Raw genomic sequence first — 25,048 nt, 5'->3', positions numbered from 1 at the left:
GCATTTTAGAGAAAAACGTTTTCGACAAAAATTGTATGGTTTTGAAGGGAACATAAGATGTCATTGGTTTGACCTTGGATGGCATCGTTAAGGTGAGGTCAAGGACACCTTTAATTTCTTAAATGGAACCACCTATTTTTTATTGCATATTCTTATAGCTTATGTCGAGAGCTTTTCAAAACACTATAATAAAGTATTTTTTCATCAAGTATTTTTCGAGTTATAAGGCTTGAAATAATTTCTTAATTTTACTAAACCATAAAATATCTAGTAAAATATTCATTTTTCGATTATCTTACCTTAATACTTTTATGTACAAAATAATGAGAGGAATCAATTGGTGTAAAGAAAACACAAAATTGTTTCGAAAAAAAAAATGTAATTTGCAATTAACAATTACATTTTTTTTTCGAAACAATTTTGTGTTTTCTTTACACCAATCGATTCCTCTCATTATTTTGTACATAAAAGTATTAAGGTAAGATAATCGAAAAATGAATATTTTACTAGATATTTTATGGTTTATGTAAAATTAAGAAATTATTTCAAGCCTTATAACTCGAAAAGTACTTGATGAAAAAATACTTTATTATAGTGTTTTGGAAAGCTCTCGACATAAGAATATGCAATAAAAAGTAGGTAGTTCCATTTAAGAAATTAAAGGTGTCCTTGACCTCACCTTAACGATGTCATCCAAGGTCAAACCAATGACACCATCTTATGTTCCCCTCAAAACCATACAATTTTTGTTGAAAACGTTTTTCTCTAAAATGCTTAGTTTTTGAAAGAAAAGGGGTGTACGGGTGGTCTAGGACACCCTGTATATATAACACAAAAAAAATAGTGCGATTTAAACACGTTATCTCGCTAATAATTAACAATAGAGAAAAAAAAGGTTTAATGATTCACTAATTATTAATCTAATTATCTCTGTAATATTAGCTTTTTCGATATTTTTTCAGATGCAATGATACATCTACCAAACGCATCTATTATTTAAATTTAAAATTAAATGTTTTTTTTTACATTAATTGATTATTGACGAATTGTGATTAGTAAAGATAAAATTATACAATCAATTTTGAACTACTTTACATTTTATGTCAATATATATTGCATGCATGTGTGTGTTCTTGCTGTGACTTGATATTTTTATCTGCGTGAGATAATTGGAAGATTTAAACTGTTTTTTATTAATTATTTATTATTAATTTGGTTATTTAAATTGATAATTGAATAATATTAAAAGAAATAATACTTAATTATAAAAGAATTGGTAAGCACGTAAGACGATTACAGACATTGTTGTATCTATAAGGAAATAACAGAGATATAACACGTTCCATGCAATTACTATGTGATATATATAATTCTATTGTATTTCTGATGTACGGATACTGATTAATTATTATTTTCGTAATATTTAATTTAAAGGAACCCAATATTGTGTAATAAGACATGTAAATATGTATGTCGTAAGAAACATTGCCATGATAGTGGTGTAAAGAATTAAAGCTATGCGTTATCAAGTTGTAAGATCTAAATTAATTCGAATAATCTAAATACACTTTGGTAGAAGCGTGTAGTTATATAATTAATAGCTATATAGTTATATAATTAATTCTGACTTCAGATTTCACATTGAAGTCGGTGACCAAAAATTCATCTCTCTTAGTTCGGATGGTTTAGCTTCGAGTATATTTACGTAAATCGGCGACTTATCCGCCGATTTTTCCTCTTTTCCTATATATGTCAGATTTTGCGAAGATATCGACTTTTTTCGATTAAGTGGCTTGCGTGGTTCCACATCTGCAAAAGGTTCATCTTCTTCTTCTATTTTCGCGGTAATAATTTCTCTAGATTGGCCCAATATGCTTGCCATGATCCAATTACCCTGATATTTCTCTCTATCCGGTACAAACGCGCCCGTGAAGTACCTGTTAGCGTGAATTTTTCTACGTGCTTTTGGTGAACTATCTGGAGTTCCTGTCGGCGATGTTAATGGTGTTGCTGGTAACGACTTACTGACATTTTTTATTTGGCTATCCGTCTGTTGCGATTGCAGATCTGACGCGAATATTTTAGTAAATTTACCAGACATCATTTGATTTGCTACATGAACGATTGATTTGCCGCAAAGAGCCGGCTCACCGTGAAAACCATCGTCTGTTCCCTGTGATTTATGTTTTATGCTTCCACTTATTTCTGGAATCTTTCGATATTTAATATCATTGGCTAAAAAGCAATAATAACATGAATATTTCTAAGTTCTATGTTATTTCAGAGATTTCAATAGATTTTAGTAATATATACCTTTGTTGTTTATAATTGGTATAAATGGTTGGCATGGTAAAGGATGTTTGCTAAAATCAATCTCCTTTACTTCTTTTAAATCAGAAATGGATTTTTCTATTTGATTTGTAGAACCTGTGATATTCTCATTCAAAACCTCAGTTACAATATGTTTTAATCCTTGTTGCGATACTTCAGCATTTTGTGATTTTGGATATTTTATATAAAAGAAGCTATCGTCGTAAGATGGTGGACTGAATGCAGCTTCGTCAAAGTCAAATCTAAAAAAAAAGTATGAGAAATTACTTTGACACAAATAATGTGATTAATTAATATAGCGTTACAAAATTTGATGCTTGATTTAAACTGCATGCTTCTTAAATGCAATTTTAATATTTTTCTGTATTATCGAACATTTAAATTAATTTTTACTGTATAAAACAATATTATTATTTATACAAAGTAACAGGATATTTTAATATGTATATTAATATCTACATGTATCAATGGTAATAAATCTTCTATTTTAATTTTACTAGAGATAATTTCTAATTGAACATTTTTCAATCATTAATAATATTTAATATATAAGATTTGTACTTAAGAAAGAATAATAGAGAAGAGAGTATATTTATGCGCAGCAATTTATATTTGAATGTAAATGTATATGTTTATATAACTGTTTAACTATAAATAACACATTGGTTAATCTGGCAAAGTATCAAGTGTGTAGCACACTTGTATAATTTTATATTATTATTTTGATATCACAGTTACCGATTGTATCGATTAATTACTCAATTAATACTTGAATATATGTTTTCCCAAATATCTTTATAAAGATATATGCAGTTAGTGATAAAATTATATGGAAATAAAATTTACCTGTTATCTATTTTTCCTTTCATCCATTGTGGTAATGAAATTCCACTGCTGAGAGATCTGTCTTGTTGTCTTGAATTATCCATTTTTTGTACAATTTTGTAATTTTATGAAGGTAATAGAACTTGAATTCTTTACGTTAATTAATAATATCCAGATGCACAAAATAGCATGCCAAAAATTGATATCCAAACTTTGTTATCCATAATATTAATCTTGCATTGTTCTATAGATCATTATTCATAGATAATATTATTATTTATATAATTGTATAATTGAAACAATTAATAACAATAGTGAGACTTTTAGGATTTGAACCAAATAATAATCATTGGAATAATCTGCAACTCGGCAAATGTTTAGAATATGGAAAAAAAACTATTAATATACAATATACAAATACAATGAAAAAAAAAGACGTGTAAAAAAAATAACTCAATACTTACCTTCTTAGTAAGATTTTGATAATCAACTTCATAATTACAATTTGTTCGACTCTCTCTTCTGACAAAAATAGTAGTTGGAGAATTAACGCAGTATTAATATAATCATAATGATTGACAAACAATCACAAATGGCTTCTACATCCCATTACATACCAGCGTTCAGTTGTGTTCCGTTTAATGCTGCGAAAGTTTCGAAACGTTTGCTTGACCAATCAGAGCAAAGAAGTCTTTGTTTTATTTATCTTGATTGGCCAATTAAATTATTCGAATTTTTTGTAGCATCAAACGGAACACAATTTTAGATTATGTTAGGAAATAATATGCACGTGATTTATATAACGACCGCATTCAGCGGTCTCGAGAGTTGAGCAACATTACTAGATTTTCCGATGCAATTCGACGTTGATTGGTCGGAACTGAAAGTAGAAACCAATCACGTTCGATTGCTACTTAGCGATTGAGATTGGCGAATATTTTCTGTTCCGCGTATTTATTGGTGAATAGTTTCTATTCTCTATTGCCTGTTGTCCAGCATTGTGCAAAGGCCTTTATACATGCGATCCATGGGCCTGTTCTTTTTAGCTGCACTGCTGCACTAGTGCAATTAGTTAGAGTGGAAGAAAGTATGTTTGTCTCTTTCTAACTTATTGCACTAGTGCAGCATTGCAGCTAAAAAGAACAGACTCCGGCCCATATTCTGAATCCTCTTTTATCGATAAAAGTGCTCCTAAAAGCGGCCTGTAGCCAATCAGAAGGCTTATATGCCACTTTTAGAGGCATTTTTATCGATAAAAGAGGATTCAGAATATGGGCCTCCGTGTATTTCTTTGACCGCACCCAGTAAACAAACAGTATTATTTAAGTGTAATATGGGATCAGAAGTGGCCATTAAAACCTAAGGAAGAAGAAGAAGTGTAATATGGCGGATATAGCAGCAAATCTAAGATCGATCTGCGATAAAATATTATATGCTGCTACAAAAAGAGCATCGGTATTTTTCTTTTTTTTGTACTTATATACTACTAAATATATCCGTTCAGCATTTTTTAAAATATGTACAAATTTACATTATGAAATATGTGAAATATTACATCGCATTACAAAGAAAATTGATGCCAAAGATAAACATTTATACGAATTCTGAAAAAGAAATATATATCATGTTTTCCAGGAACATCGATATTATGAACCGCGGCTGGTAGCCGTTAGCAAGTTGCAATCCACGGAATCAATATTATCCGCTTATAAAGCAGGCCAAAGACATTTTGGTGAAAATTATGTAAATGAATTAGTGGAAAAGGCTTTAAATCCACAAATTCTTGAAAAATGCAAAGAAATTCAATGGCATTTCATAGGCAATTTACAAAGAAATAAGGTCAACAAGATTCTAAGTGTACCAAATTTATATATCATAGAAAGTGTCAGTAATGAGAAACTTGCAGATTTGCTTAATAATTCATGGCCAAAATTTCGAAAGAGTGATAATTGCAAATTGAATGTTATGGTACAAGTTAACACAAGCCGAGAAGAAGGTAATTAAATATTTATATTACATTCTGTATTTTATTCTGAGAAAATTATGTAAGATTTGTAGCTTATTTACTTAATATAGCGTATTATTATCTAACAAAAAATTATAGAGAAAAATGGCTGCGATATTATAGAAGTATCGACTCTTGTAAAGCACATTATAAATAACTGCCACAATTTGAAATTTATGGGTCTTATGACAATAGGGATGTTTGGATATAATATTATGAATGGTCCAAATCCAGATTTTACCTGTTTGATAAAATGCAGAGAAAAGATAAGTAATGAATTAGCGATCGATATAAAGAATATCGAATTATCAATGGGAATGTCCAATGACTACGAACATGCGGTGAGATATTTAAATACAATCTATTTGTGAATAGTGCTATTGATAGATTTTATACATCTTTATACATAAGCATTAAATTCAATTATTTTCTATCGTAGATTGAACTTGGCAGTACAAATGTAAGAGTAGGAGCAGCTATTTTTGGCAATAGACCCCAAAAAAATACCTGAAGAAAATGTGGAAAAATTACAATTTTTCTTTTTTTGCTTACTTTAAGGTAAAATCAAAACAGTTATATAAGATAAATGATAAACTGAACTATATATTATATGATGTGTTTGATGCAATCATGAAACTATACATACACATATATATATAATATATGTGTGTGTGTGTGTGCGTGTGTGTGTGTGTGTGTGTACATAGAAGAAAAACATGTATGAAACGTCAATAAAAGTATAGTTAAAATTATATTTTAACGTTAAATTTTTACCTATTATGATATTTAAATATTATATAAATAATGTGTATTTTTAATATTAAAAATATATATGTGTAATCCCACGCAGAAAAAATTATCTAAGAAATATCTAATAAATCTCACTACTTAGTGGATATAGATATGTGAATGATATATACACATCTACTAATTATCTATAGAGGACATGGACCTCATATATATATATAAGCATTTATTTATCAATTATCTCTTAAATAATTTTTTCTGTGTGGGATTATACATTTTTAATATTAAAAATACGTATTATTTATATTATATTTAAATATCATAATAGATGAAAATTTAACGTTAAAATATAATTTTAACTATACTTTTATATTAATGTTTCATACACAACGTTTCATACATGTTTTTCTTCCATGTAGCTACATACATTATTTATGTGTAATTTTTTTTTACAGCTTTGAAATCAATTCTCCCTCCTTTGCAATGCTATGTATTTGTATATATACTATTATAAAGTGATTAAAAAAAATAAATATTGAAATTGTTAATTTATTGCTTGCATAAAAAAATTAATGATAACAAGGCGTGGTTCAGGGTTAAGTTTCAATCTTTAACTATATGTATGCGTGTACATATGTAGGTCACCTTCACCGTTTTTCTTTTTTCTTTTACGAGAATATGGTTCACACACACACACATACTTGTGCTCTATCTTGTGCAAGGTCAAGAATTGTGTAAGTTACTGCTCTTAAAAGTTAAGAAAATTATTTTTACTTTCTTCCTCACCAAAAATTCGTTTATTTTTATACCTATTGTTTATTATTGTTAATCAATCGACATTTCTTATGTTGCAAATATTTTACAAAAACAAAAAATAGTTAACGGTTATGGAAGTTTAATAAAAACAAATATTTTTATAGAAATATATTATACTGCAATTTCTATTCCCTGAAATAATTATTTAATTTTACAGAATACAATATATATTTCGCCGTTTGGAATAAAAATTTTATATCTTTAATATTGTGATATATTTTTTGATATGTGTAAAACAATTTTTTATAACGTATTACATAAGGATTATATTTTTAATATAATATATAATTAATTTAATATAATTTCTCAGATGAGAGAGAAATCTTACTTGTCATTAAAATCCCACACAAATATAAATCCATTCGCAAAAGCAAATACCTTCAATTAATAATTTTAATTCTCGTGAAATTATTTTTAAAAATAATTTGAAATTTATGACATTTCGCATGTATATGTATATGTATACGCGCGCACGCTTCTCTTATTGTACAACTGGTAAAGTAGTATCATTAAAAAACATGTTTATTACGTACACAAGTTACAATTATAAAAGAAAATGCTTATATATATAAATACATATTTATTTATCTATTATATTATATATGAAAAAGGCGCCGACAAATATGTAATCGATTTGATTTAATAGGTATAAGCAACTCCAATTGGACTGCTGTAGCTCTTCTTCTTCTTCCTTTGATATTGTATGGCCACTTCTGATCTGGAAAGCGATCAGTATATTCGAGCCAACAACTGGTTTAAATAGGTGGAGAATGTAAGGAGTAGAGAAAGATAAACAAGGAGGGTGTTCCGGTCAGAGGCGGAGATTGCAAGATTTGAGGAAAGAGAGCAGTGTGTGAATAACCCCGGGGAAAGGCTTGTTCAAAATGTTTTGAATCTTGTAAGGTCGTGTTAAATCTTCGAATCTGGATAGCTGCAATAGTAGTGGAATCCTTTATGCGTTGTACAGAGGACAGTTCCAAAAGATGTGGTCTGCGTCTTGCGTAGGACATCCGCATGAACAAGAGTCTGAAACCAAGTTGCAGCGGTGTAAGCTGTAGTTGAGGGCATAGTGGCCATTTCTAATTCTGCAGCAGGTGGTTATGCTTTCCCTGTTAAGTTTGAGTTTATGGAACCAAGGTTTAAGCGTAATTTCTTCAAAAGAATTAAAATATTTGGATCCTTTGTGTCTACCTTGTGTCTTGAGTAGTCTCCTAGAGCTTTCGGTGTATTTTCTTCGAGGAATGGAGTAAAAGTCAGAGTGAGGGAGTTGTCTGTCAGATAATTGACCTGCATGAATGGCTCTTTTAGCTAGGTAGTCCGCTGTTTCATTTCCGAGTATGCCTGTGTGTGTCGGAATCCACACGATGGTATTTTCATAACCAACTAATTTGATTTCTTGTAGTTTTTGTTTAATGGCGTAGACAACATAGTTGTATGAGTGAGCCAGATTAATAGAAAGAAGAGCTTCGGTAACGCTTTTAGAGTCAGTGAAAATGACGGATTTTGTGATCGAGTTGGATAATATATGTTCGAGGGTGTAAAGGATGGCAAGTGCCTCCGCAGTAAAAATGGAAGAGTAAGAATGAGTTTTGAATAAAAGTTGTAGGTGAGGAGAGGGGGAGTATATGGCAAATCCTACATGGTCGTCGGAGTCGTTTTTGAAGGCATCAGTGTAAAAGGAGGTGCAGGAAGAAATGAATTGATTGTAAATTTCGAAGAAAGCGGTTTGAGGAATGGGAGAATTCTTGATTTTCTCTACTTCGGCCGAGGAGGTGGTGATAATGGAGAGGAGAGAGGTGAGTGCATAGTAATCAATCGAATATACTGCGGGGTAGTCAAATTTAGAAATATAAGGCTTTATGCGAAGAAGAGAGCTGAAGGATCTGAAGAGAAGGAATTTTTCAGAGGGATTTATTTTCCGAGTTTTGCGTGAGTACCATAGCAGTGCGAATAATTTATCTATGAGTGGATGGGTATCAAGAGCAAAGATTTTTAGAATATATTTGGAAGAAAGGAGTTCAAATCGGAATCTTAAGGGGCCCTCTCCGGCCTCCGCGAGAATAACGTTCGTTGGGGTAGTCCTGCGAAAGCCTAGACACGCGCGCAGGGCTCGAAATTGAATGTTTTCGAGTTGTTTCATGGAAGAGTGATTATTAAAAGGAATGGTGAGACAGCCGTATTCCATGGAGCCTCTTATTAATGCTTTATAGATGTTTAAAAGGGAGGAGGGTGCTCCTCCCCACCAAGTTCCTCTCAGCATGTTGAGGATGTTAAGTAGCTTAGAACATCGTATAGAAAGGGCATGGATGTGATTATTGCCAGAGAGGCGGAAATCGAGAGAGATACCCAGGAATTTATGTGAGTCGGTTGAGTGGATAACAGTTTTTCAGCTTAATAGAAAAGGCGAAAGGATTGATGCGTTTCTTGGTAAAGATGATTAAAGAGGATTTAGAAGGTGAGACTGTGAGACCTTTAGAGGAGAGGTGTTTTATAGCTTTATTAGCTGACGTTTCTAGCTCTGAGAGAGCTTTTCCAATATTATGGGAGCTGACAAAGATGGCAATATCATCAGCGAATTGGACTAATTCGCAATCGTTGCCGATGAATCTGTTTAGCCTCGAGACATAAATATTGAAGAGAATGGGGCTAAAGATGGAGCCTTGTGGAACTCCTTTATAAGTGTAGTATTCGTCAGTAAGTTTGCCGTTGACTACAAATTGAAGTTTACGAGCGTGTATGAGCGAGTAAATAAAGCGACATAAGATAGGTGGTAGGCCCATTTCTACGAGGTCAGAGATTAGGATGGAGGGAATACCATCATCAAAGGCATTGGAGAGATCTAGGAAGAGACATGCAGTGGAAGTGCCTCAAGTGAAGCTGGTGTGAATTTCAGTAGTAAGAATAGAAAGGTTATCTTGGCACGAACGAAATTTACGGAAGCCGAATTGTGAAGATGGAAGTTTTTCGTGGCATTCTATCCACCAATCTAATCTGAGAAGGATGAGCTTTTCAAGGGTCTTGAAACAACAAGAGGTGAGAGAGATGGGACGGAATTTTCTTGAAGCAGCTTTGGGGATAAAATATACTAACGAGTGACTCCATGTCTCTGGGAAATCTCCCGAGAAAAAGAGATCGTTTAAGATTGAAAGGAGGAGGGGGTAATATTCCTTAGGAAGGTTGGAGAGAATAATGTAGTCTATTTGGTCTAAACCAGGCGATGATTTTTTATTTTTAAAGGAAAAGATGACATGGAGCTGTTCTTCGAGTCGAAAGGGGTTGTCAAAGATGTAGCAAGAGTGAGGACGATTTGAATCAAAGTAGGAAGGCGGAAGTTTATGAAGACATGAGGAGGGGGAGATGGAATTAATTAGTTCTTGGATGTCTGTCGGTATGCCAGATTTGGAGGAGGGGAAAGGAGCGGAAGTGTTAAGGAATCTATTTTTAAAACTTTTGATGACGCGCCATAGCGCTGAAATACTGGTGGAAGAGGTAATGGATTCGCAAAAGGATCTCCATCCCATGCGTTTGGCATGACGGAGAGTCTTTCTTGTAATAGCTTCTTGCTTTTTCAGATTGAGATAATTGAATCGCGAAGGATTCCTACGAAATGTGCGGAGGGATAGTTTTCTAGATTCGACGGCTTCAGAGCATTGCTCATTCCACCAAGGGGCAGGAGGATGGGTGAAGGAGGGAGATTGGGCTCTGTTAAGGGGTTAGGCTACTCTAGGATTTTGAAAAAATCGATTTTTTTTGCTTAAAAGGTGCCTTAATACCTTAAAAATGATATACCAAAAGATTATGGGTGGGAAAAATATCTAAGTACTCGAATTTTGAATTTTGGCGCAGCCTCTCCCGGTCCGCTGCGAGCGCCTTTTATGATCACTACGGTGCGCTGTAATTTAGGAGGATTGGAGCAGGTAAGGGATAATGAAGGCATTTGCTACCTGAAGAGGCTTTCGTGTTAGAGGTTCTTCTGAGTGACTATAGATGTCATTATTTTTCACACACAGATGAAAAGCGTCTGTGTAGCGTCAGTTATGCACAGTTGGCATTCGAAAAGGACGCTATTCGCACAACACGTGTTTTTCTCTGCGTTATTGTATAAGTTTGTTTATAATACTATTTTTTAATATTTGTTAGTAGTTGCTAATTAATTTTTGAAATGAGTGAAAAAGTAGTGTATAGTGATAAAAGAGGATCAAAAAGTACTTCCGGTAAGAAACCGAAAATATCAAGAAGACGACCGTTGAACCGCCTTGAATTAGAGGCTCCAGATGATTTGAATGTTAGCACTTCCGCAAAGAAACTGAAACAGTCTAAACATCTATACGATGTTGAAGTGGACGATTCTTTTGGATATCGCATGATAAACTTTATTGCAGTTTTTTCTGCTATTTCAAATATCGTCGTTTGTAAAGAATGTAAATCGGAAGTGAAATTTTCTGAAAGTGGCAGGCGGGGCTTGGGATTCAAAATAGTAATGTCCTGTGAAAATTGTGAAAAAAACCGAAATCCCAAGTTGAGCCTTTCTCAATAAATCCCATTTATTGAGAAAGGCTATGAAATCAACCGCAGAATTGTAGTTGCCATGAGATTGCTTGGAGTTGGTCTGCACGGAATTACAAAGTTTTGTGCTTTTATGGAACTGCCCCGGCCCATCTTTCACTCATTTTATGATAAAGTTGTTCGAAGCATTTCTATTGCAACTGACGCTGTTTGCAAGAAGAGTATTTTAAATGCTGCAAAAGAAGAGAAAGCAATTTGTACTGAAAAAGAAGAAACAAATGGAATTACAGTGTCAGGCGATGGCACGTGGAGGAAGAGAGGTTTTTCGTCGTTGTACGGTTTAGTTACTTTAATTGGCTATAATACCGGTAAAATTGTTGATTTTATTGTGAAATCTAAGTATTGTAAAGCATGCGAATATTGGAATAAAAAAGAAGATACCTGAAGAGTATGCTGAATGGATAAAAAATCATGCGAGTGAATGCAATGTGAATCACGAAGGATCGGCTGGAAAGATGGAGGTTGACGCAGTTATTGAGATGTTTCAGCGCTCTCAAACTTTACATGACGTGAAATACGCAAATTACATTGGCGATGGTGACTCGAAAACATTCAAAGGAATTGTAGATGCTAAGCCTTACGAAAATTTCACAGTGCTCAAGAAAGAATGCATTGATCATGTGCAAAAACGAATGGGAACCCGCCTGCGTAATTTGAAAAAGCAAGTGAAAGACCTCGGTGGAAAGGGCAAATTAACTGGGAAGCTAATAGATGAACTGTCTATTTATTACGGATTAGCTATCCGAAGGAATAGTGATTCAGTGGAAAAGATGAGAAATAATATATGGGCCACGCTGTATCACAAATTATCAACCGATGAAAAACCCCAACACGATAAATGCCCGATTGGAGAAGATTCATGATGCTGTTGGCAAAAAGCGAAAGCTACAAATAGTTCGAACAGTTATAAACATAAGCCAGCTCTTAGTAAAGAAGTATTTGAAGCCATCAAGCCAATTTACGAAGAACTAAGCAGTGACGATCTTCTCACTCGATGTATCGGCGGTTTTACTCAAAACAGCAATGAAAGTTTTAATTCGACGGTGTGGGCCTTGGCGCCAAAATCAATTTCCAGCGGAAAAATAGTATTAGATATTGCAACGAATATTGCTGTTTGCGTTTACAACGATGGCTTTTCTTCTATTATGCACATAATGGATGTTATGGGCATGAAAATTGGACCTAACAGCTATAATATGTGCCTGGAGGTGGACGCGCAACGCATCAAGCTTGCAGAGCTGAGAATCACTGTCTGAAGCTGCAAAAGAGGCACGGATCAGTTTGAAGACTCTCAGAAAAGAAATGCAGGAGCAGGACGTTTATCTGGAAGGCCAATTGTATGGTGCAGGCATCGCCGATTAAAGGTATATAAAATTTATCTATGATTTTTCTCGAAACTACATTTTTCAAGTCGGCCGGACTCATAACTCGAACAAATCTTCACCGATTGACTTGAAATTTTAACTGTATATTCAAAATTACATTCTTTACAGAAGTACGTAGGATTTTTTCATTATATTGCATAGTTTTTTTGTTATAAACAATTTTCTGGCGATTTTTTTTGGAAATTTTGAACTTTTTTTTTAAAAACGCGCCATTCTTGCAAAAATCGATATATAAAAAAAATCCTACGTACTTCTGTAGCTATTCTCATATATAATCGAAAAAAATTTTGTTTTTCAGCCTAACTTAAAAATTGCAGGTACTGCTGGTCCGGCCGTACACCCTTCAAAAAAAAAGACTTCATCGAAGAAAAGCTGTACAGCCGCCATTTTGTTTTGTATCGCTTTGGAAAAATTAATTTTTACAGTTCATTAGTTGTATAATAAAGGACCTTTTTCAGAATTTTGATTTATTTCATTGTCCCGCTGAAAAAAATTCCCAAAATATGCTTATTTTTTCCGCCGTTAGAGTGGCCTAACCCCTTAACCGGTTTTTCCGGTTTTTCTCTCCTACGATCTTTGTAGGGAGAGTTATTGGTGGCGGCTTTTTGTTCTGAGAGGAGAGACGTGACTGTATCTTTAAGAAAGTTGCAAAAGGTGAAGTATTTTTCTATTGGAGGGATATCAGAATCAAGCCGGGCAGAGAGGGAGGGAAAGGAGAGTGAAAGGGAGGAAAAAAGAAGTTTTCGGTTGATCTTGGAAGTGTGGAGCTTGTGGGAGAAAAAGGAGCGGGTTTGAATAGGATGAATGATTGTAACAATGGATGGGATGTGGTCACTACCAAGAGAGTCGTCATAGGAATTCCAAGAGCATTAAGGAGCTAAATCGGAAGAGACAAAAGTCAGATCGATGACAGAAGAAGAGCGAGTAAAATAGGAGATAAATGTAGGGGAGCCGTCGTTGATGGGAAAAAATCTTGAGAGGAGTTAAAAAGTGAGATACCTATGGAGTCAGTTCGGTTGCAACCCCAGGAATTATGGTGTGCGTTAAAATCACCTGTAATGATAATCTGGCCAGAGGCAGGAATTGAGTTGAAGAGTTCTTCCCATATGGAAAGAAGAGAACTGGATGGGTGCCTATAAATGGAGAGAATGTAGATATCATGCTGTGAGGAAAAAATTTTCGCTCCTACCACCTCAAGGGCTCCATCTAAGGAGAAAATAGGATCAAGCTTAGTGAAAGAGATGGAGTTTTTAATCGCCAGCAGGACACCGCCGGATTTGTTAGAAGGGCCGTCCTTCCGCAGGATGTGATAATTATTCAAAAAGAAGGTTTTGTCCGGAGAGAGCCAAGTTTCGGATATGGCAAGGATGTCAAAGTGATTTCCAATTTGAACAAGGGAGTCCCTTTTGTTAAGTATTCCGTGACAGTTCCATTGGAATAGAGTGATATTGTTATGCGTAGAATTATTAGTCATTTTTGGTTGAGGGAGGAGAAATGGTAGATGGATTAACAGGGAGATTGTGAAAAATTTGAGTAATGGTAGGGATGAGCTCGGAGATATTGAGGGAGGTGAGTAAAGGCGAAAGCTCAATAATGAGAGAGGTGATGAAGTTAAGTGCATCTTGGAAGGTTATGGGATTTAGGGGAGGATTGGAAGCAGTGATAAGGTTAGTAGGAGGTGATGAATGGGGAGAGGAGGGTGTGGAAAATGAGACGCTGAAGCCGGAGGGCTTTTGAGAGAAGGTGGGAAGATGAGAATTAGGATTAGGATTTTTATCGAGGCGAGTAAGTTGAGGAAGAGAGGTAGATTTCGTTTTAATGTCACGAGTGAGGACAGGAGAGGAAAAGGATCTGCTGTAGCTCATGTGAGATACTTCGACCGCCGGCGAGTAAGCGACAAAGCTGCCAGATAGGGATGGGCAAAAATCACTCGATTATTTGAATATCGATGCTCTTTTTATTAAGAAATCGATTATTTATCCGATGCTTTTATGTTCGATTAATTGTTATATCGATATTTTTTCTTCTCGATGTTACTAAATTTATCACTAGATTTTACTAACATAACTTTTCGTAAGGTTACGTTAAAAAACGGTAGAGTAGCGTATTAAACAATCAAAACGCTTCGAAGCATTCTCAGCGTCTTCTTGACCGCAGCCCTTATATGCTTTTAGGCCGGTATTACGTTTGTCGTACGACATATTTTCTCAGCGTATTAAAGGTGAAAGCACATAAAATTGCAGGAGCACATAACCATAAACATAAGAAAATTGATTGGTTCATTTTCTTATGCATATATTTGTGGACCAATCAATTTCTTTATGCTTATGGTTATGCGCCTATGCAATTTTATGTGCTTTCACCTTAATGCGTCGTCTACAATGAGATTTTAAGGCGTAAGACTTAAGAAATTGATCAATCACAGTTGAGTATTCTCTTAATACTTGATTGTGATTGGTCAATTTCTTAAGTCTTACGCCTTAAAATCTCATTGTAGACGACGCTTAATTGGCTGCTTTCTATAGACTCGAGAAATTTTTTGTCCAATAGCCAATCAATACACTTGAAAAATTCGTCATACGACAAATGTAATATCAACCTTAAAAGTAGATAATTTCTGGTATGATATTTCTGGTATCCTTATACAGGGTGACCCATTTTAACTTAGGCAGCCAAATAACTCGAAAAATAAGCAAGATAGAGAAAAATGTTTTAGACAAAAGTTGTATGGTTTCGAGGGGGCCATAAGATGGTATCATTGGTTTGACCTTGAAGAGTCATTTGAAGGTCACGTGAAGGTCACTTCAATTTTTTTAAATGGAATACCCTATATATTTTTGTACATTCTTGTAGCTTATTTCGAGAGCTTTCCAAAACACTATAATTAAGTACCTTTCCGTTAAGTACTTTTTGAGTTATGATGCTTGAAATAATTTCTTAATTTTACATAAACCGTAAAATATCTTGTAAAATATTCATTTTTCGATTATCTTACCTTAATACTTTTATGTACAAAATAATGAGAGGAATCAATTGGTGTAAAGAAAACACATAGTTGTTTTTAAGAAAAAATATGGAATTGTTAATTGCAAATTACATATTTTTTCTTCGAAACAACTATGTGTTTTCTTTACACCAATTGATTCCTCTCATTATTTTGTACATAAAACTATTAAGGTAAGGTAATCGAAAAATGAATATTTTACAAGATATTTTACGGTTTATGTAAAATTAAGAAATTATTTCAAGCCTCATAACTCAAAAAGTACTTAACGAAAATGTACTTAATTATAGTGTTTTGGAAAGCTCTCGAGATGAGCTACAAGAATGTACAAAAATATATAGGATGTTCCATTTAAAAAAATTGAAGTGTCCTTCACGTGACCTTCAAATGACTCTTCAAGGTCAAACCAATGATACCATCTTATGGCCCCCTCGAAACCATACAACTTTTGTCTAAAACATTTTTCTCTATCTTGCTTATTTTTCGAGTTATTTGGCTGCCTAAGTTAAAATGGGTCACCCTGTATATATAAAATAAAATAAATGATATTATATACAGGGTGTCCCAAAAGTCCCGGAACGGTCGAATATTTCATAAACTATGCACTTTAGAAAGAAATGTTTTAGACAAAAGTTGTATGGCTTGAAGGGGTCCATAATATGGTGTCATTGGTTTTACCTTGAAAAGTCGTTTGAAAGTCACGTGAAGGTCACCTCCAACTTTTTAAATGGGACACCCTATATACTTTTGCATATTCTTGTAACTTGCCTCGAGAGCTTTCCAAAACACTATAATTAAACATTTTTTTATTAAGTACTTTTCGAGTTATGACGAAATAATTTTTTAATTTTACATAAACCATAAAATATCTAGTAAAATATTCATTTTTCGATTATCTTACCTTAATACTTTTATGTACAAAATAATGAGAAGAATCAATTGGTGTAAAGAAAACATAGTTGTTTTTAAAAAAAAATATGTAATTTTTAATTGCAAATTACATTTTTTTTCGAAACAATTATGTGTTTTCTTTACACCAATTGATTCTTCTCATTATTTTGTATATAAAAGTATTAAGGTAAGATAATCGAAAAATGAATATTTTACTAGATATTTTATGGTTTATGTAAAATTAAGAAATTATTTCAAGCCTCATAACTGGAAAAGTACTTAATGAAAAAATGTTTAATTACAGTGTTTTGGAAAGCTCTCGAGGCAAGCTACAAGAATATGCAAAAGTATATAGGGTATCCTATTTAAAAAGTTGGAGGTAACCTTCACGTGACTTTCAAACGACTTTTCAAAGTAAAACCAATGACACCACATTATGGCCCCCTTCAAGCCATACAACTTTTGTCTGAAACATTTCTTTCTAAAGTGCATAGTTTATGAAGTATTCGACCGTTCCGGGACTTTTGGGACACCCTGTATGTAAAAAGCGTTATATAAGAAAGCTGTGTAAGAAAAAAATGTAAATTGATATTTTTTTTACTTATGCAATACATATTATATTATATATCTTATCATAGCTGATATACATCAAATATATATCTTACTACACATTCTAACGTTTGTTTTATCTTACTACACATTCTAACGTTTTGTTTTATAAAATTATTTATCTCCTTTCTCTAATTTCTATTTAATCCTATTCCCAAAATTATTTATTTTGTATGATATCTCTATATGTATATACATTCTTATGTAATATATATATATATATATATATATATATATATATGTGTGTGTGTGTGTGTGTGTGTGTGTGTGTGTATGTGTGTGTATTTTTATAACTGATGATTACACAGGCCCACAAAAAAAAAGTATCCTGTGCTGGGGATCTGACTAGGCTAGTCTTATGTATTTTGGCCCGCTGAATTCGAATCTGACGTCAGAATTGCTCCATCACGTCAGTTTTTTTTAAATCTCAAAAATAGACGAAAATTTCGTAAAAATCGACATTCTAGGGTAATAAGACTGCGCTTCTTAAAGAAAAAGTTATCAAAATCATATTTTAATGTATTTTCAGACATTATAAATCCAAATCCGACCTAGAATATAAACGTTGTGCTCAATTTTTTTTGTGCTCATTTTTTATTTTTTCAGGTTGTAACACCTAAAATTTACTGCAAACAGATTCTATTTATCAAGATGCGAAGATATTAAGATAGGTTTTTACCTCCAGATAGCATAATCTTTTTTTTTCATGTACCTCTAGCGCTTTAAAGACATGAAAAGAGGTTTGTGACCTATATAAAGAAATTTCTGCATCTTATACGAACTCAACAGCTAGAAGCTGTAAGTTTCGAAAAAATTTTTCTCAAAATTTGGACTTGGAGAATATAAGATTAATTCTTTCCAATATAAGATTTATGAATAAACTAAAATCAAATATGGAATACGGAAGATTGCTACTTTTTCGTGACAAATGTTAATGGAATCGATGGTATGATTGGTGTGACAAATCAGATTTGGATTTATAATGCCAGAAAATACATGGAAATATGATTTCGGTAACTTTTCCCTCAAAAAGCACAGTCTTACTACCCTAGAATGTCGATTTTTACGAAATTTTCGTCTTTGTCTTTTGAGATTTAAAAAAAACTGTGACGTGATGGAGCAATTCTAACGTCAGATTCGAATTCAGCGGGCCAAAATACATAAGACTAGCCTAGTCAGATCGCCAGCACAGGGTACTTTTTTTTTGTGGGCCTGTGTTATTGATGATATAATTTTTATATAATGCCATTAATTTAATATTAAAAAATACGAAATAATCGATTATTATCGATTTTTTCAATCGATTTTTAAAAAATCGTTATTTTTGAAAATCGATTATTTGAACGTCGATACTTTTTTTAAACATCGCCCATTCCTACTGCCAGATCTCCGCTGCAAGCAACATGCAACACGTCGTGGAGGGGGTAACGAGGATGTGAGCGTAAGCGTACGTGTGAGCTCGATGCTTTGGCTAACTTCGGATAGTAGAAGAGGACAGAATACAGTCTTCTGTCTCCTTCCTACCGAGCTGGCAACGAAAGACGGGCGACACGCGACGCTTGACGCTCCTCGATATCTCGATATGCGCTCAATGTTTCTCTTACAGCTTTTTTATCGTATAATATGTTTATAATATGTATGTGTGTGTGTGTGTGTGTGTGTGTGTGTATATATATTATAAATATATTATACAAATATATATACAAATATAAATATATACTAATTATATTACAAAAATATATTATAAAACTATTTAATATAATAATTAATTTGTTTTCTCCATACATATACATTTAAAATAATAAAATAAAAAAATTTAATGAGTGTGGCGATTTTCCACACCACCCACGGGGTATCACCAATGGCGTGTTAAGTTTTTTTATGTGGACCTTCGCCTAGAGCCCTATTATACCACATTGCATTATTTTGTCATTTACAAGTATGATGTCTGTTATACAGACAAGATAATTTTTATACTCTTGCTTTTTACAAATATGTTGTCTGTTACACAGACAAGATGTTTTTAATACTTTTGCTTTCCACAAATATGATGTCTGTTACACAGACAGGATGTTTCTAATACTTTTGCTTTCCACAAATATGATGTCTGTTACACAGACAAGATGTTTCTAATACTTTTGCTTTCCACAAATATGATGTCTGTTACACAGACAAGATGTTTTTCACTACTTACCTTTTACATATATGTTGTCTGTTATACGGACAAGAATATTCTTAATACTCTTACTTTTTACAAGTATGATGTCTGTTACACAAACAAGATGTTTTTCACGTACTTACATTTTACAAGCGTAATGTTTTAATAAATATATTATTTATGAGATGAGGGGCCAGCTATGTCAATAGTATCTACAGCATGTAACCTTAAAATACTTTTATTTTTTTTAGCAACGGTAACATAATTTATCCGCTGACATACAGTGTTGTCAGGCGGGTCAGGTTTTTCGCGCATGCGCAGCGAACGCGGCCTCAATGAAATATCTAATACAGACAAAAAGGTGTGCCGCTGGCCGCCCGAAAAAATGTTCTCTTAGAAAATTATTCCGAGTAATCAACGGCACACATTTTTATCTGCGTATATATGCATATGTGTTTACACACACGCATAATATAAAATACAGTAATACAGTAACTTTCCTTCAGCCCGCCAAATCTTCCATGTGATACCTGATACCAGGTACCAGTGATACAGCGCTGGTTAGCCGCCATTACTGTCGCGCATGCGCCGAAAACCTGACCCACCTGACAACACTGCTGACATAAGAGACAAATGCTTTTCATCAATTTTCATTTTGATAGCTGTCTCGCCTCTCGTTTTTAATGCAGATTTAAATACACAAATAGCATTAACAGTAGTTGACGAAAAACTGTTACGTTTTTTTGTTTTTAAATTATTTAAAAGAGAAGACATTCTTTCCGGATCGGCATTTGAATTTTGAAGAGATCTAATAATACTTATAACATTTGTTAAATTGGGATATTTAGCAAGATTATTGTCTCGATTTTGTAAAATTTTTTTCCACATGCTGTCGAAATTTAATTTAGAAAAGTTTTGTTTTTCTTCCATTGTAAAATCTGATGGTAAGGCCATTCATTCCTTCTTTAAATCATCCCAGTAAGCAAAATGTTAACAAATTGCGTGCAAATTGGCAGCAAATTTAATCAAAATTCCACACCAAATCCATAGCCATCTGTGTCCGCATTAAGCTCGTGTTTTGCTAGCAAACCTTGCTGACATAACCTGACAGCAAATTGGTGACAAAAACCCGAGCATAGCTTGCTGACATGTTGACGTCATATTGACGGTAGAAACCGAGCATGATCTGCTTTTGATCAAAGTGCAATAAAATTTAATATTACAGAATAAGTTTTATTGGTAAATTATAATTTTCTTTTCATAAATAACTATGAAATGTAATGTTATATCGTAGTTATATATCACGTAGCAAATTCTCTTTCAACTTAATTAAATTAATAATAAAGTAAATTGTGAAAATAATTAAATTTAATTTATAAAATTGAGACATAATTTATATGATAATTACACTCTTGCTTTATGCTTCAAATAGGGTAATTTTCCATTTATCCTGTTGATTCTAATCAGTTTAATATTCTCATATTAGTCTTGTATACGATATCAAAAATTAAACCAATAGAAATATACTTTTGATCTTTTATTAATAGCCACTAGCAGGCTTTATATCTACTTCTAACAGAAATTTGATTGCGAGAAAGCGTGCATCGCGTAGCGGAAAGCGAAAGAACTATTGAATCAAGGCATACTGATTATGCAGGTTCTGCTCGGTTTCTGCCACCAATCTGCCGTCAAATTATGCGCGCAGATCTTGCTCGGTTTTTGCTGCCAATTTTACGTCAAGTCATGCAGCAAGCTTTGGTTGCTTTTTGCTGACAATTTGTCATCAGACTTTCCTGCACAGATTTTGCTCGGGTTTTGCCGCCAACTTGACGTCAAATTTTGTGCGCGCAGATCTTGCTTGGTTTTTGCCGCCAATTTGACGTCAAGTAATGCAGCAAGCTTTGCTTGCTTTTTGCCGCCAATTTGTTGTCGGATTTTGTCAGCAAGCTTTGCTCGGTTTTTGCCGCCAATCTGCCAGCTTAATCAGGTAATAACAACTCTTGTAGCAAAATTGTAGCCTTTTTGCTGAGAACAATTTTTAGCAAGCACTTGGCGAAATCTGTTCGAGCAGACTTGGCTAACTGGGATCTTCATCAAAACCGCCGATAGTTTTAGCTATAAAAGAAACATCATTGAATGATGTTTCTCTACCCTGGCGAAAATAAAATGTAAACCGAGCGTTAACAAAGCATGAATTGGAGAGTAAATCTAATGTAACAGAAAAGTGACGGAAGCGTAAACGAAGCTATTAAAAGGCATAAATTGAAACATCAGAACGTAAAGAAAGCGGCTATTAAGTGTTAGAAAAGCGTTAACGAAGCGTCATCAAACTCTCCGACAAGCGTGAACGAAATATCCTTCAAATGTAAACGGAGCTTCATCAAACTCCTTAAGGAACGTAAACGAAACGTTATCGAACTCTCCGACAAACATTAATGAAATATCTAATATAATTTTTAAAGAACGTAAATTAAATGTCATCAAATTTATTGGCGAATACGAATGAAATGTTTATACTCTACTATATTTATACTGTACCGTTAATATTGCACTTTACATTTTAAATAGGTAATAAACGGATTATTTTCGTTTATTCGCCAGACATTTACTTGTCCGACTTATAAAATCAATTTAATATCTGAAGCTCCTGCATCGAGATCAGAAATTAAATTGAAGTATATCTTTAATCTTATTTGTTACTCTTTGTAAACTTTATATAATTCTCATAATTAAACTTAAATACAAGAAAGATAGCGCATCGCACGTCGCGTAGCGGTAAACGAACGAACTAACAGATCCTTGCGTGCTCGCGCGAAACTTTGACGTCCTTAAAAATGTTTCTTTAAATTGTTAAAATGTATGGAAAGTATTTCATACATGTTTTGTGCAGTGTTTAAGCGTTGAAGAAATGTGGATGAAGAGTTTCTAAGTCAATCAATCATTGAAGTGTATAGGAAGCGTATTGGAGTGCTTCGTTCACATTTTATGGAGCGTTTAGGAAGTGTAAATGAAGAGTTTCTAAAATGTCAATCATTGAATGTACGGGAAGCGTATTGGAGTGCTTCGTTTACATTTTATGGAGCGTTTAGGAAGTGTAAATGAAGAGTTCCTAAAATGTCAATCATTGAAGTGTGTGGGAAGCGTATCGGAGTGCTTCGTTCACATTTTATGGAGCGTTTGGGAAACGTAAAGGAAAACATGAAATATTAAAGCGTAAGGGAAGCGTAACGGAATGCTTCGTATACACTTTATGGAGCGTTCGAGAAATATGCACGAAGATTTAAAATCACGAAGAGTTAATGGAAAGTCAATGAAGCTTCTAAGAAGCATTTATTCTGTTCGTTTACGCTTCTTTGACACTTTGAGAAGCGTTTAATTTTCACCAGGGTATTGTTATCAAATAAACTTATATATGGTCGAAAACTTGTAACTTTGATAAAAATATATTATTTAGAGGTAATCTTTTACGAATTTCTTCTGCAGCAGTCACATAAAATATTAAAAAATTCTCTCGAACAATTGTAACTATGTTTATGTGACCTTTCAGCGTTAATTCGTTCAGATATTCCTCACATTCTGATCCCAAAATAATTTCATTAGTAGGTTTTTGATTTTCTTTTAATGAGAATATAATATTTGAAGAAAATGGTTTTAAATATTCTTCTTTTATAAAATTTCGACAGATTTGGAAAAGAAAGTTTAAAGATTTTGGATGCAATAAATGAATCCTTGTTTCTAATGCTTGAAAAAATGCATTAAATGCATTAAAGAAATTCAAAACGTATTTTAAAAATAAAAAATAAGCTTTTATCTCTACGTTGTCCATCATAGACAATAGATATTCTCCAGAATTTGTTTTTTCGCTCACAACCATTTCAGTAAGAAAGTATTTAATTGTATCCCAAGATTCAAGAAGTCTTTCGATACATAAATAATGCGAAAGCCAGCGCGTATCACATAATTTCAATATTTTGCGATTTGTTTCTTGGAAACACTCACAAAATTCACGAAAAATAGCCGTACGTTTTGGACTGCTATTGAGATAAGTAGCAATTTTTTTTAGAAATTCCTCGCAATATGCAGGCACTTTAGAACATGCAGCATGCGCTACTAATGCGGAGGAATGACATGGGCATGAAAATGTTAATAAATGTGGACATATTTCTTCTAATTCTTTTTTAAACGATAAATTTTTCCTGTCATAACAGATGCATTGTCACATGATAAAGCTACGATATTTAAAAATGGTATCTGTAATTTCCACATTTCACATTTAAATGCCTCAAACAACTTTTCTGCACTTGAATCTTTGGCATCAATATCAATTAATTTAACTAATTGTGAGCGAATATCTAATGTCTCTGGATCAACGTATCGAACAAGAAAAGTCATCCATTTATCATTAGTTATATCAGATGTTTCGTCAATAAAAATTGAAAATTTTGTATTCTGAATTTTATTGACGACACGATCTGTTTCAACTGGGCACAAAATTGTAATAATGTTTTTACATTTTGTTCGGCCCATGCTCATTCTTTTTAACACATTAGGATCTTTTCCAACATGTTGAAGAAAGATGAGGATTTCTTTTGCAGTTTGATGCGAAATATTTTTATCAGCAATTAATGCAGCATATCGAATTTCTGCTATTTTTTTCGCTCTTCAAACGACAAAAGTGAATCATCTGTTATGTTTATATTTTCATTTGTATTCTTTGTTTCTGTTTTAATTTTACATATTTCTATATGTGCTTTGGATTCCGCGTGACGATAAATTTTCGATAAATCACCTCTCATAGATTTATCGCAAAATGAACAAAAACATGAATTTATATCATGTGATACCTTTGCGTAACCATGGCTTAAATAATTCAATCTCTAGCCATTGTTCTTGAAATTTATATTTTTCGGATATTTTTTTATCTGAATTTTTATTATTATTTTTATTATCAGTACTTAAAGATGAATTATTTTCTTTAATATTATTTTTATGACACGCAGAATCCGCATGTTTTAAAACATGTGTGTTGCACGAAATATTTTTATTGCATATAATACAATGATACAAGCTCTCATCAAAAATTACTTTGCGTATCCAACATTTAATTCGATCATCATTGAGCCAAGCATCTGAAGAGCTTCGCTTAGATTTTTTTCTTAATTCATCACACATTTTTGTGAAACAAAAAATAGGCAGAAACAAAGAATTAAAGAAGAGTGAATAAAAGAAGCTAAAGATGAAAAATGATAGATATATAGAAATTTGAAATAATCAGAACTCACATACAAATCGGGATTGTGACAGTTTCTTGAACACCAAGATTTCAGAGCACGTATAAAAAAATACGTTTACTTGACAGTACAAGGCGACAAGATTATCTGATGAAAAAAAATAGCACGAAACAAATGAACGGTATAAAACAAATGAAACGGCATGAAACAAATGAACAAATGCCGAGTGTGCCTCAGTGTCTGTTCACCAAAGCACGGCGACAGATTGAATATAATGTCTCGTAAGTAAACCATTATTTATACAAAATTATTAAGAAATTTTAATGTTTTCATTATAATTTTTTTTTCTTAATAATTTTATAGAAGACATCAATGAAGAGATGAATGCGCTCATGCTGCAGGATGCACTTAACATGCAGCAGCTGCTGCAACAATTGTTGCGGCAGCAACAATTGTTTGAAGGACAGCTACAAATATTTA

General features: G+C 33.2%; 3 protein-coding genes, 1 long non-coding RNA gene and 1 pseudogene across 8 annotated transcripts in view; 3 read left to right on the top strand and 2 right to left on the bottom strand.

The window, feature by feature from the left end:
* Nucleotides 1-1,184: 1,184 nt before the first annotated feature.
* LOC145959706 (uncharacterized) lies at nt 1,185-3,793 on the bottom strand. Of its 2 annotated transcripts, none has more exons than XM_083078816.1 (4): nt 3,621-3,793; nt 3,178-3,515; nt 2,314-2,573; nt 1,185-2,235 (listed from the first exon to the last, which is right to left on the bottom strand). In XM_083078816.1, the coding sequence occupies exons 2-4, from the start codon at nt 3,258-3,260 to the stop codon at nt 1,637-1,639; spliced, it is 942 nt and encodes a 313-aa protein (XP_082934942.1). In that variant the 5' UTR covers nt 3,261-3,515; nt 3,621-3,793; the 3' UTR covers nt 1,185-1,636. The 2 variants fall into 2 exon arrangements, with proteins under 2 accessions (XP_082934942.1, XP_082934941.1); XM_083078815.1 differs by having other exon boundaries at nt 3,178-3,400.
* A 501-nt stretch (nt 3,794-4,294) lies between these two features.
* Nucleotides 4,295-6,460, top strand: LOC145959704 (pyridoxal phosphate homeostasis protein). Of its 2 annotated transcripts, none has more exons than XM_083078814.1 (5): nt 4,295-4,611; nt 4,792-5,152; nt 5,357-5,502; nt 5,601-5,719; nt 6,364-6,460. In XM_083078814.1, exons 1-4 carry the CDS (start codon nt 4,540-4,542, stop codon nt 5,670-5,672), a joined length of 651 nt encoding a protein of 216 aa, XP_082934940.1. In that variant the 5' UTR covers nt 4,295-4,539; the 3' UTR covers nt 5,673-5,719; nt 6,364-6,460. The 2 variants fall into 2 exon arrangements, with proteins under 2 accessions (XP_082934940.1, XP_082934939.1); XM_083078813.1 differs by having other exon boundaries at nt 4,297-4,611; nt 5,261-5,502.
* Nucleotides 6,461-6,901: 441 nt separating this feature from the next.
* LOC145959705 (uncharacterized) lies at nt 6,902-12,450 on the bottom strand. 2 transcript variants are annotated; one of them, XR_014435131.1, is made up of 3 exons: nt 10,514-12,450; nt 7,916-8,065; nt 6,902-7,750 (listed from the first exon to the last, which is right to left on the bottom strand). It is a non-coding gene; the product is annotated as an uncharacterized LOC145959705 (long non-coding RNA). The 2 variants fall into 2 exon arrangements; XR_014435130.1 differs by having other exon boundaries at nt 10,498-12,448.
* Nucleotides 7,356-14,902, top strand: LOC145959703 (uncharacterized; annotated as a pseudogene). The gene is made up of 4 exons (XR_014435129.1): nt 7,356-8,520; nt 8,630-10,213; nt 10,297-12,654; nt 12,974-14,902. The product of XR_014435129.1 is annotated as an uncharacterized LOC145959703 (transcript).
* A 9,249-nt stretch (nt 14,903-24,151) lies between these two features.
* Nucleotides 24,152-25,048, top strand: part of LOC145975341 (uncharacterized) — a 1,778-nt gene continuing 881 nt past the window's right edge. The window contains exon 1 of the mRNA XM_083106142.1: nt 24,152-25,048. This exon is cut by the window's right edge and continues 81 nt beyond it. Coding sequence (XP_082962268.1) covers nt 24,949-25,048 — 100 coding nt within the window. The 5' untranslated portion in view covers nt 24,152-24,948.

Source organism: Camponotus vicinus, unplaced genomic scaffold (genome assembly GCF_025532165.1).
Source record: "Camponotus vicinus isolate PSW18456_S1 unplaced genomic scaffold, iyCamVici1.0 SCAF_1, whole genome shotgun sequence".
Lineage (NCBI taxonomy): Eukaryota > Metazoa > Arthropoda > Insecta > Hymenoptera > Formicidae > Camponotus > Camponotus vicinus.
This window is presented reverse-complemented; position numbering and strand designations above follow the sequence as displayed.

Coding starts and splice junctions, on each gene's coding strand:
- LOC145959706 (XM_083078816.1), bottom strand. CDS start 3,260: ATGGATAATTCAAGACAACAAGACAGATCTCTCAGCAGTGGAATTTCA. Junction 2,574..3,177: donor AAAGGAAAAATAGATAACAG/GTAAATTTTATT, acceptor CTTTTTTTTTAG/ATTTGACTTTGACGAAGCTG. Junction 2,236..2,313: donor ACCAATTATAAACAACAAAG/GTATATATTACT, acceptor ATTGCTTTTTAG/CCAATGATATTAAATATCGA.
- LOC145959704 (XM_083078813.1), top strand. CDS start 4,540: ATGGCGGATATAGCAGCAAATCTAAGATCGATCTGCGATAAAATATTA. Junction 5,153..5,260: donor TAACACAAGCCGAGAAGAAG/GTAATTAAATAT, acceptor AAAAAATTATAG/AGAAAAATGGCTGCGATATT. Junction 5,503..5,600: donor CCAATGACTACGAACATGCG/GTGAGATATTTA, acceptor TTTCTATCGTAG/ATTGAACTTGGCAGTACAAA.